Source organism: Saccostrea cucullata, unplaced genomic scaffold, assembly GCF_032062105.1.
Source record: "Saccostrea cucullata isolate Sc308-1 unplaced genomic scaffold, CSIRO_AGI_Scuc_v1 ctg34, whole genome shotgun sequence".
Lineage (NCBI taxonomy): Eukaryota > Metazoa > Mollusca > Bivalvia > Ostreida > Ostreidae > Saccostrea > Saccostrea cuccullata.
In genome coordinates, this window is record NW_026933012.1 from 369,067 (window position 1) to 382,099 (window position 13,033).

The 13,033-nt window shown below is 34.2% G+C and overlaps 2 protein-coding genes and 1 non-coding gene across 3 annotated transcripts in view; 1 reads left to right on the forward strand and 2 right to left on the reverse strand.

Moving 5' to 3' along the window:
- LOC134236909 (protein SCO1 homolog, mitochondrial-like) overlaps positions 1–13,033 on the reverse strand; it is a 176,459-nt gene that overhangs the window by 75,373 nt on the left and 88,053 nt on the right. The gene's annotated exons all lie outside the window — the stretch shown is intronic.
- On the reverse strand, positions 6,400–11,233 carry LOC134236920 (uncharacterized). The gene is made up of 9 exons (XM_062719090.1): positions 10,897–11,233; positions 10,592–10,694; positions 10,012–10,099; positions 9,571–9,709; positions 8,731–8,887; positions 8,012–8,182; positions 7,383–7,505; positions 7,127–7,240; positions 6,400–7,027 (listed from the first exon to the last, which is right to left on the reverse strand). Exons 1-9 carry the CDS (start codon positions 11,203–11,205, stop codon positions 6,735–6,737), a joined length of 1,497 nt encoding a protein of 498 aa, XP_062575074.1. The 5' UTR covers positions 11,206–11,233; the 3' UTR covers positions 6,400–6,734.
- Trnaa-cgc (transfer RNA alanine (anticodon CGC)) lies at positions 12,637–12,708 on the forward strand. Its single transcript has one exon. It is a non-coding gene; the product is annotated as a tRNA-Ala (tRNA).

Below are 13,033 nucleotides of genomic sequence, written 5' to 3' on the forward strand. Positions count from 1 at the left end.
TAGTTCGTTCAAATTATGATCCCTTTGGGGTTAAAATTCAAGCCCCCCCCCCAACTTAAGTTAAATTTTAGGTCTGATCTGATATGTGTTTTTTCCTAGCTGATGTGATCAGGTGAGCGCTGTGGCCCCTGGGCCTCTTGTTGGTATTGTTATTTTCTTTCAAATGTACCACAGAAAAGCAGAATGAATGTAATTAAAATATGATACTGTTTATCACTTTTTAGCTCTACTGGTCAGAGACCAGAAGAGCTTATGCAATAGTAAGGTGTCCGTCGTCCGTCCGTCTATCTGTCTGTTTGTCCGTCTGTCTGTAAAGAATTTTTCAAAATGCTACTCCCCTTACAGTTTTCGTCTGATTTTAATATAACTTGGCACACAAGTAGACTACACTAAGATACATAAAATAGTGCATTGGTTTTTGATTTCGATAAACGGTGTTGCCATGGTTACTAAAAATAGAATTTTCTGTGAAATTCCTTTAAAACGCTTCTCCTTCTACAGTTTTGGTCTGATTTCAATATTACTTGGCACACAAGTAGACTACACTGAGATACATAAAATAGTGCATCGGTTTTTGATTTCGATGAACGGTGTTGCCATGGTTACAAAAAATAGAATTTTCTGTGAAATTCCTTTAAAACGCTACTCCTTCTACAGTTTTGGTCTGATTTCAATATAACTTGGCACACAAGTAGACTACACTAAGATACATAAAATAGTGCATCGGTTTTTGATTTCGATGAACAGTGTCGCCATTGTTACTAAAAATAGAAATTTCTGTGAAATTCTTTCAAAATGCTACTCCTACAGTTTTGGTCTGATGGCAATGGCTTCTTTTCTCATCCTTTGTTATAAGTACAAACCAGTAGAGCTACAGTCTCGACAGAGACTTCTGGTTATTCGTATGAACTCTATTTTAAGTTATTTACATAAGACTGTCTCCTTGCAAAAATGTTATTCTCATGCGTATTTGGGTATTGTGGTTATTTACAATTATAGCTAAAATTTCTGACAATTTTGCCCAGCATACAACATACCGCACAATTTGCTTGAGAACATAAGCTTTCATGAAAATGAGAGATCTGCAGTTTTTAAACTTAGCAAAAATATAAACTCATTTACTTTTAACTATCATTACATGGAAGTTGCTTGGTTCCTGTAATGATATGCATGTAAAATGCCAATAAGTACTGTTCAAACATATTTTAATTACATTCATGTTATTATTTACAATATATATTTTACCAGCATAATTTGTTTTGTCTTAATAAAACAAGAGATGGTTTTCATCATTATCATCTTACTAAGATTGACGAAGAAGACTATATCTTCAAAAAAATAATTTCTTCCAAAAGATTTCATGTTAGTATAAATTTTTGAAAAGGGGCTGGGGGTTAGAAAATGCCTTGATTCTGATTGCTAGGGAATGGGAATAGATGTCGTATTAACTGTATTCACACCATCATTTATGAGTTGCGAGTTGCTGCTTCAAGATACGTAACTTTGGGTTGTACTGACTACTGAGTATAAAGCCTCCTTTAAAATCTTATAATGATTCAATATATTCAACAATATCATTTTGTACTGATAAAATGTAAGAGCAGCAAAAAATATTGACATAGCAGATGTGATGGGCTGTATCTGCTGATATGTAGCGATAGATAAACATTTTCCCAATTGTCTTGCATGAGGAAAAATTGTACTCAAGTCTTGTAAATTTACTTAAATAATCAAAATAGATCAGACAGAACAATTGTGTCTTTCAAATGGTACATTGAACAATACAAAGTCAAAGCATCTTCACTATGTCAAAGTATTACAAGGCATTGACAGTAGGAAATTAGGTCAGCATCCATTTTTTAAATCATCTATTGAAACATTTCTTGTTTTAATGCGAACTTTCAACATGTTATTAAAATAATCAATGCTTCCAAATGTGTAAGAAAAATGTTGAATATTCTTTAAATTAAAATTTTAAAATAGACTACCCAAATCCTCTTTAAACCAAGTATAATGAAATTTGCGAATTTTTAACCTCATCTGGTAGTTATTTTCGGGGTAATTCCTTCTCTAGATTACAAAATCCGGGTTATTGGGGAGATCCTACTTTAACACACCAGTGTTGTAGGATTTCTCTATAGCCAGCTTTCCCCAACAATAGGTACTCCCCGAGGGGAAGTCGTACACTAGAGCCTTTCCTTTTCTTTCTCTCAATCTGAGTATGATGTCCCCTCTTTTAACAAATCTAAATCATATCGAAAATATTTTTTACTAAAAGTTTACGTGGAAACTTAGTTGATAAGAAGTGTTTTCCACTCAAGAACTGCAAATTTCTATGAAATCTGAAACCATCGAGTCGCTCATCTTAGCTATCCAGGGGTATTTGATACGTTACTCTCCTCATTAGTACCCTCCTCATTAGTTAGAATAATCTAACTGTGTCTCGGGACAAGCCCTCACCACAGGTAAACCGGGTCCGTAGGACATTTATCATTTGAACGATAGAACATTCTATCTACCTCCTCATGAGAGTAGTGTATCAGAAACCCTTGGCTAGCGAAGATGCAAGTCACTCAGAAAAAAGAGATTTAAAGTTTTTAAATTGTCATACTTTGTATGTTTTCTAATGTAACTCCATTGATCGCCATATTGAAGAAAGGTCACTTGTTACAATGTGTACCCCTTCCTCATACATTGGTACAATCATCATATTTCATTGGGAGAAAATTAGTTCTTGGGGAAATAGCACTCTTTAACTAGAACGCATAGTAGGATTCCCTCCTGGAAAACTGAATCTGATGTGGGATATGCGTTGGAGTATAAATAATGTCCTCGGTGCTCGAAAAGAAGCAAACAAACAAAAAACAAAAAACAAAAAAACAACGCTTTTCAATGATTTAGTCTTAATGATTTCACGTGAGTATTCTCTTTTAATTAAAACACATGTCCATAACATTTTTATCCAATTTCTGAGTGTTTTTAAAACACATTTTTGAGTATGACCCTTCGTATACTGGAATATGGCAGATCCTATGATTTCCTGGACTTGTTTATTCTTTCTGAAAGATATTTTCTTTTTCAAGTTTGGAAAATGAAACAAGTCAATGTGTAAAAGATCTGGCAAATTTTGTTGGTGTGACAAAACATTAACTATCTGTTTATCCCCAGAACTCCGTACTTTTCATGGCGTGTGGGTTTTGACGCTGTCATGAAGAAATTTAATGTGGATTCCTGATTCGGGTTCCATCCTCTCATAAACCTTTTGTTTTGCAAAAATTTGCTTTCTAGACTTCTCCAGAAATTGAACTGCCTCCCCGAATAAGAATTTTAACAACAAGACCACAAATATTTGAGAAAATGGCAAATAAAACTGTTTTTGTGCATGTGCAGTTCTTTGCATTTCTCAGACTTTGGCTGTTTTTGTAAAGTGCATCCTAATGTTAATTTTTATCCAATTTCTGATTGTTCTTAGAGCTCATTTTTGAGTATGGCCCTTCGTATACTGGAATATGGCAGATATTATGTTTCTTGGACTTGTTTCTTCCTTCTGAAAGGTGTGTCTTCAAGTTTAGAAAATGAACCAACTCAGATCTTATCGTTCGTGTGACAAAACATTAACTTTCCTTTTATCCCCAAAACACCTTTACTTTTCAGGGAGTGTGGGTCTGGACATTGTCGTAAAGAAATTTAACGTAGTGGATTCCTTAATCTGGTTCCTTCCTCTCCTAAAACTTTCGATTTTATGCAAACATTTTGCTTTCAGACTCCTCCAGAAATTGAACTGTCTCACCGAATAAGAATTTAAATAACAAGACCACTAATATTTAAGAAAATGGCATACAAAACTGTCTTTGTACTCTTAATGCAATTCTTTGCTCTTTTCAGACCTTTGCTGTTTTTGTAAAGTGCATTTTATTGTAAATTTGTTTTTAGGGTTTAAAGCAATGGATTCAAGTTTCATTATCTGTTTGAATTTCAGACAAACGTTGATAACTACATTTTTTGATTTGTTTTAATTAGTAGTTTAGGTATTCTTACACGCTGTCGTTTTCACTCATTTTTCAAAACATAAGGTGACCATTGAGCACTAAGCTTTTTTACTGTCAATGTTTCTTTAAAATAGAATGAACTATCCCCAAATTGATGCCTATCAAATTTGCTAGGTAGTTTACTGATTCTTTACCATTCATTTTATGCAGTGTCTCGAAAAGCCCTTGTTTTCAAGCTTCTCACAATGAAACTACACGGAGTATGTGATGAAAAGTTGTCAAATAAACTGCAATCAATTCATTAATGATTCAATCATGAGAGAAAGTGAAGCTTTATGTCATATGATTTCTATATTGTATGTCATAGAGCTCAGGACAGTATTTATTGAACATCCCGCGTTAAACGTCTTAAGAACCCCCCCCCCCCCAATAATATTCACTGAATTATGTAAAATTTACAGCAACCAATGTCTGTTTTATAGACATATGAGCAAGCGGATTTCAATGAACAAAAATTATATAATGGGCATCAAAAATGGGTACCGTCCTTGGCGACAAGGACTTACAACAACCAATGTACTGCTTGCCAAAATTTAATAAAGTCTAGAAAGCAAATTTTTGCAAAACAATCAAAAGGTTTATGAGAGGATGGAACCCGAATCAGGAATCCACTACATTAAATTTCTTCATGACAAGTCAAAACCCACACGCCATGAAGAGTACAGGAGTTCTAGGGATAAACAGGTAGTTAATGTTTTGTCACATAAACAAAATTGGCCAGATCTTTTACCCATTCATTTGTTTTTTTCCAAACTTAAAAAAACAACCTTTTAGAAAGAAGAAACAAGTCCAGGAAATCATAGGATGTGCTATATTCCAGTATACGAAGGGCCATACTCTAAAATGTGTTCTAAAACATTAAGAAATTGGATAAAAATGTTATGGACATGTGTTTTAATTAAAAGAGAATACTTACGTGAAATCATTAAGACTAAATCATTGGAAAGCGTTTTTTGCTTCTTTTCGAGCACCGAGGACATTATTTATTGAACAGCCCTCGCACAACAGCTTTTAAGAAGCGTTTATTTTCACTCTAGTTTACAAATTCTTTACCATTCATTTTAATGCAGTGTCTCGAATAGCTCTTGTTTTCCAGCTTCTCACAATAAAAATATGAAATGAAAAGTGGTCACATAAACTGATATCAATTCATTAAAAATTCAATCATGTGAGAAGAAGTCAACCTTAATGTCATATGATATCTGTGATGTATATCATAGAGTTCAGGACATTATTTTTTAAACAGCCCTCGTATGTAATATTACTTTAGATACCTCCTCCCGCCCGAGCATATTTTCCAAGGAAATTCTTCTCTAGAGCCTTTTTTGTGAGAGGCGAAAACCTTCTCTACAAAACCAGTATACCTTTCCTAGCCACATATTTGTCTGTTCTTTGAAAATTTTAAAAGTGTGTTGTGCAGAATTCAAGTAAAACATTTCGCATTCACTGCTTTCTTTGATCTCCTTTGCCAATTGCCCACTTCCTGATTTTACCGAAATTTATCGAAATTGTTAATTATAGTTTACAAGAAAAAAATGGATAAGAGAAAAGTAGATGGAAGGCAAGAGATAAGGGTTTAGGAACAGGAAGAGGGAAGAGAGAATCTTATGGTATAGGAAGGAAGGAGAAAAAATGGAAACGGGGAAGACAAGGAGTATTGGAAGAAGGAAGAAGTTTATTGGATCACATCGCCGCAAATCAAGGCCAAAATGTACGATCCTCTTCCATGAGAGCTATATACAGACTCCTTGAGACGATGATTGGATCCGGGATGAGAAGGAAGGGAGAGAGGTTTGGGAAGAAGGAAGGAAGAAGGGTATGGGGACAGGGGAGGAAAAAGAAGGGAGAAGGGCATTTGAAGGAGTTTATGGGGTCCGGGAGAGGGAAGGAAGAGGGAATGAAAAGGTTATTGGATCAGGAGAAAGAAGGAAGAGGGACATGGGAAGAAGGTTATTAGGGTCAGGAAGGAGAAGGAAGGGAGAGGGATATGGGAGAGGTATGGGAAAAAAGGTATAGGATTGGGGAGAAGGGAAAATATTATGGAATGGAAAGATGGAAGAAAGGTATGGGATCAGGGAGGAGAGGGGGACTTCGCCTATATTATGATATGTAAAGAAGAATTTTGGAAAAGGGAGAAGAAACGAGGGTATTGATAAAGGATCAGGGAGAATAAAGGGAAAATATTATATAAAAAGGATTTCTCGTAAGAGTCTAGCTGAGTAACATTATTTGGCAATATAACTTTTAGACATGAACTATGAGGATGATGTATACCAGAGAATTGTCGATTTATCGAGGGGCTGACTTCAGCAAAACCTTTATTTACATAATATCAATACATACAGTGGAATGGAGAGGACATAATTTACGTTTTAGTTAAAGTCATACAAGTAATAGAGAGAATAGAGAGAATAACTATTCATTTCACTGTTTTTCCTACGTATACAATTATCTACACGTGTAAATCAGTAAAAGATGTTGAAGCACTTTTTTCTCTCTTCATTCTGTCTTGTACCACGTCATTACTTTTTCAGATTTCTGTCTCTGAAACATATGTAGCTGAATTAATCAGGCAGTCATTCAATGAAAGCATACTCCTTTGAGAACCTTCCACAATTTACTAGGCCACATTGTTTTTCACTATAGAACTCCTGTTTCTGAGACATCTATATCAAAAGGCATCTTTCACAATTTACTACATTGTTTCTCACTATATGAAACCACGCTGATGTAAACTTTACTGATATTGTCAACCTTTTCCAGCCTCGATTTCAAAGAATCCTTCACTTCCTGTGCCTTGTAATTTGACAAGTCTGCTGAGACACAAATGTCCAGTTCAACTGTGATGTCATACCCCACGTGATATGCGCTCACGTGATTAACTGATTCTATGAGGTTGTGATGGTTCATACAAAGCCAAATCAATTTACTGACAATGACTGGGTCCGCTTTGTAGCCTGTCAAAAGCTTGGTTTGATCTTTAAAAAAAGGAAATACACTTTATCCCTTAATTAAACCAACTCAATTGTAAATATATAAACTTCGAGGGTTGAAAATGGTTCCAATAATGTATTTACCTCTTCCGGTAATGTACCAAGTGATTGCTATGTATAGGGAAATAATTATGGCCCCAACTGGATCCACAAATACAAGACATCTTTCTCCTAACTCGTCCTGGATTTCCTTTGATCCTTCAATGTAAAACTCGCATACATGTACAGTCTGTACAAATCTTTAATATACAAGTATCACAGATTGGGAGCTACATTTTTTACTGGAAAGATCCTTCATGAGTTCTAATAAATAAACGCACTTTACTTTTAACTTTCATACCTATATATCCGCAGACAATGGCCAATGTATTAGATAAGACATCATTCCTATGGTCCTGGGCCAGGGCTTGTACCGTAGGGGTCATGATGCGTCGACACAACAGAAACAGGATCAACTTTAGTACTGTAAAAACGCATATATTGCTGATAAAATTAAGACACAACGTGAAATACCTATATGTTGAGGGACATTATAAATAATGAACCCGATCATAGGGAGTAAGCATGCAACCCACTGCCACTTTATGTATTGTATTTTAATTTTTCTAACGGAGGATGTAAATACACTGTATATATACATATTCACAAAAAGATTCAAATCAGAGCTCTTGATTCTTGTATCCTTACACTGATTACGTATAGTGCCACTATGACCAACTAGGGTTCGGATTTTAATCAGGTCAAATTTGAAATATTATATGCAAAAAGTTTATTCAGGTAAATGAATCTTAGTGTAAGATCAATTTGTAGATTTATCTCCCCTAGGAGATGGTCATCTTCCCTAAATTGTACGTTTCCTATATTTTTCTTTTCACCTATTTTACTTTTTTTTTTTTAGCAGAAATCAAATATATGTTTAAAATCTTATATTTAGTGATAAAACATAGAATTGATAATACAATCCCGTACCTATAGTGACGCATGATATAGAAATGGTGATGTAATCCACCGTGGGCGGTGCTATAGATCCATTAGACAGGGCTGTGATTTTACCGAGCGCCTCCTTCAGAAGCTGTAACGATGCCATTCCCATGATGACCGACAACAGAATCACTGCAAGAGGTTCCAACAGGTGGCGCCCTATGAACAAACCGACGCCATATTAGATTTTTTAAATAGATTCGTCCAATGCTTTCTAATATTGTAATCTTTATAATTTATGATATAATAAATATTTTAAGATAATACTCCAGTAACAATCTTATAAATCATCCATAAGCTTAATTTGCATCGCGATTGTAATGTACGTTTAATTATTTAATGTAAAATTACTTATTTTCGTGGGGCCTGTGTTTTCGCGGTTCAAGGAAAAATATTTGTTAGTGGTGTTAAGAAATAGTTCATGTTTGAAATTGAATACAGTCGTGGAGGACGTTAATTAAAGGGTCTCTTAATACATGTACCAACAGAAACCCAGAAACATAAAGTGGGTCTCTTATTAATATTACGAAATACCGTTAATACCCCAAATCAACGAAAAAGTCATTTAACAGAAGTTCTGTCTACAGATACATAAACATGTATGTATTTATGGCTCTTCATATAAATTCTTATAGCTTTGTAAAACCTTGATGTTATTGGCTATCGAATTTTAGACATACGGAGGAAAAGTTAATATTTTGCTTTACCATTAGGATATTTAAAATGGTTAGTTTTACGGACAGCTCTGGTCGTTATCCAGACAACGAAACCAGAAACTAGATCCACCACACTGTCGACGAGACTGGTTATGATGGCCATGGAGCCCGACAGGATAGCCGCTGTCATCTTGGCCGCCAGTAAAACCTAAAAAACAAAATGTTCATATACAATAAAGAAGGTAGTGTATCTATTTTCCTGTTTATGTCTGTATTTGCACTGAAATTTAGATCGTCTGATAACGTGGAATATCGAATGTTAGTCATGTCGATGCGTAGAACTTTAAAGCACATATGCCTACCAGAGGCACATAGTATCGGGGTGGGGGGGATGTTCCATATATTTAACATTTTAATATAGAAAATTATTGCTGAAGTTTAAATAAGGATCATAACTTAGTGTTTTAGTAAGAAAAATTGATAATGAAAGAAGTTAAACCCCCGTCCCTCACCACCACCACCCCACTAAATAGGATATATAATTCGACTTTGGAAAATTTTCTTTCTGTTTTCCTTGTCAAGTTTTTTTTTCAGTTATGTTGAATTCCCCTTTCAAAACGATGCTATTTCACTGTACTAGATGATGTAAATGCTTAGCAGTCTATCAAAATCGGAAAATTTGCTTCCAGGAATTTGAAGTCTATATCTAAGTATTGCTTTTTTCCCCATTTTATGAATTTATTTCACTCATAATTGTATTAATGATTGTGTCCATCAGAATATCTAAAAATGACTGATGATTGTCAAGATTGTGACAGAATGAAAAAAATTCAGTTTTCAAAACTATTGAGACTGCTTTAACAATAGACCTCCAGATCACCTAGCACTCACCAGATTTGCAGCAAAACTAATTTTGGCATACAATGACGTCTTTTTCCTCAGTGATTTAGACCGAGCTTGTTTGTCGTCCTTTGGTTTCTCCGCTTCCTCGTACCCCGCTATCAATTTATCTTGATACTCGTAGAATTTTCTGCAAAGATAGACAGACACGGTTGATTTTTTTTTTTATGGATCTGATAAGAATTGCGCTCATTTTGTAGATACTATATGTAGTTGAAATATTTTTTTTCAAATGAACGTAAGTATTCTATAAAAAAAAAACACAGAAGCTGACAACGAACAAACTTTTAATATTTTGAACAACGAATGAAAGAACAAAAATAAAATATTCAAACTAAAAAAAATTACAAAAATAATTAAGAGAAGAGCACGAAGAATCTAAAATTGCTGTATTAAAAAATATTTCTTCTCATTTTGAGAAACAGTTCTTGCCTGGAAGCATTAGAAACTTTGCGTTCTTTTTGGACACCTTTCGATCTCAGGAAAAGATCCAGATTCATCTCAAAGTTTTTCCTATTCTCTAAAATGAGAGAAAATATTATTATAAAATCTTTTTTATCTATGCACGAATATTGAATAAGAATGCTAAATGATTTGTCGAATAACTAAGTACATCTTGCAAATCAAAACTATTTATCCCTTTCTTTTAAACTTTTACTCTAAAAAAAATCAGAAGAGTAGCAACAGGGGAGGCCCAACTTTTTTCCCAAACATAACTTTTTACTGTTGAAAATGTTCATTGAAAGGCTGGTTGCCCCCCCCCCCCCTCCTTTTTTTTTAAATGTAGTATATTATAGGAAGAAAATTTGGTACTGAAAGAAGTTGAAATACCCCCCCCCCTTTTTTTTGCTTGTCAAGTTTTTTCATCTAGGATGAACATTTTTCTCTCGTTGTTCCCCCAATTTAAAAAACGATGCTACGTCATTGAAACTAAATAAATGATGAAAATAAAGCGAACAGAAAAATTCGTCATGCATTATCTATATACATTGTCTATCAGAGTTTGAATTACCCTCCAGGGGAGACACATGGCCGTTGCTAAGTTTTTCTGTTGGATGCTGTGTGAACATGGTATCAGAACCTTCGACAGAATTGTCTGGGACGAATGCTTGGTTCTAAAATAAATAAATAAATAAATAGATATCCCAAAAATCAAACAAAAAATATATTTTTTATATGCATGCACATACTAGTTACTTTTTTTTGCAAATATATAATTAATTTTAAATCAAATATTTTTATTTCAAACCCTGGGAATTGATATGTATATATGTATTCACGTATTTATTTATCTATTTTTTTTATAAAAATACTTACAATTTCACTTTGGTACTCTAATGATTTTTCTACTTGAGAGTTTGATATGAATTCTTCTGAATTTGAAAGGCAAGATTTTTGTAGAGATTTCTCCACACATGAACACCGATACTCCACATTTGAATTTCTTAGAAAAGTTTGGTATGCTTGGGACTCTAAAACTCGTGTGCATTCTGGACAGAAGCACTCAGAACTACAGGTGCATCTGTTGTATTGTAGTACTGAAAACCCACATGATGTGCACTCAAATTGACAATTTTTCCATTCCATTAGCCATGGGCATCTCCGCAGAGGCGAATTTTCGATCATGTCCGAGTGGTTATGTTGCGATCCTTTGCATATCTAGATGATTAACAAAATTAAGAAGTTGATTTGATAAATTTTTGCAGCAATTTAAAACTGATCCATTACACTATTTTAAGAAGGGGGGGGGGGGGGTACCAGAGCAAGGATTCCTATACCAGTTGAATAATTTGTCATTTCATTTTAGACTAAATAATAACAATATTCATAATTTACATTTTTAATTATTATCTCTAAATATGATAATGTTATTATTATTATTATTAAATTTAAATTTTATTAAATTTTATTTATTTTTTTAATTTCTGTATATCCCTATTATTACTAGTATTTTACTGGTCTTTTATTCTATTTATTACAGGAAAATACCATTTTAGAAATCGTTGAAATACTATACAGTATACTAGTATATAATTTTTGTGCTCATTTTATATCTATACGGCCTACATAGGCGTCGGAACCGGGAGGGGGGGGGGGCTAGGGGGGCTTAGCCCCCCCCCCCCCCCACTTTTTTTCCAAATATATACTTGGTATAGACATTGAACATATCTCCGGAGGTTTACCCCCCCCCCCCCATAAATTTTTTCCAAATTTATACTTAGTATAGACAGTGAACATATCTTTGGAGGTTTTCCACAGATATGTCTTAGTATAGGTTAAAAATGGGGAAAGGTGGTTTTTGGAAAAAAAAAATTGGTACTTTACACCCCCCCCCCCCCCCCGAAATAGGATTTTCATGTTTGGGAAATGGACATTTTCCTTTTTTTTTTTTTGCTTGTCAGGTTTTTTGAAGGTACAAAAATTTTTCTTTACACATAGCCCCCCCACCCCCACTTTCAATTTGCTTCCGACGCCAATGGCCTACACATGAGTATACCCAAAAATGCCACAATATTTGATTTAAAAAAAAAATACATGTATAAAGCTGCGAACGTGCCTCACACTCGATGTGACCTGGTACGCAGTTCCATCACGAGAGCTCACGCGGGTGTAAGTTCATTCTTTGGAACAGACCAAAACAAAGTGAGAAGCGTGCATATTAATCTCGGTAAGTACATTGTACATATTAATTCATCTTATATACACGCCGTCTCTGGACAATTTTAATGAATTCAAAATCTGATCTCCCAGTATTTCTGATGGATTATAGGACTATTCAAGAAACAGACGTTTCTCCTGCGTATATGTCGATCTTTTATTTTAAGCGCTGGCTGTTATGGTCAAGTTGTTCATATGAATTCGTCATGTGATAGGAAACTCAAGGTTATCGATACTGTCTTTATTTCTCATAGTACTCAATATTCACATATTTTTATCTCTATGCTAGTCAAAGATGACAAAGCCCTGACAATGAAACAAATAAAAAGCAATCTAAATTTAGAACTGTATGCGTTAAACTAAGTGATATAAATAATCTATCGATCCCTGTTTGGCACAGGGGATGTAGCTCAGTGGTAGAGCGCTCGCTTCGCATGTGAGAGGCCCCGGGTTCAATCCCCGGCATCTCCACAGTTTTTTTTTTTTTCAAATATTTTTTTCTGTCTCACTTTCAAACATACAGAAAGTAATAATGCATTTTATTTTTTCTATTTTTTTAAATACATGTATATGTAAATATTTTTTCAACTATTACAGATTTTTAAACAAATAAAATTAGCTTTATTCTAAGTAATACAAAAATTTTGAGCCCTTCATGTTTGGCATGCTAAAGATGTATAGAATTTTTAAAGATATATTATCTTTGTTGTGTATACATTGATTGTAAAAAGCAAATTTACATAAATGAATCAATTTTTTTTTTAATGTATAAAATTATCTCAGTATAATACTATTG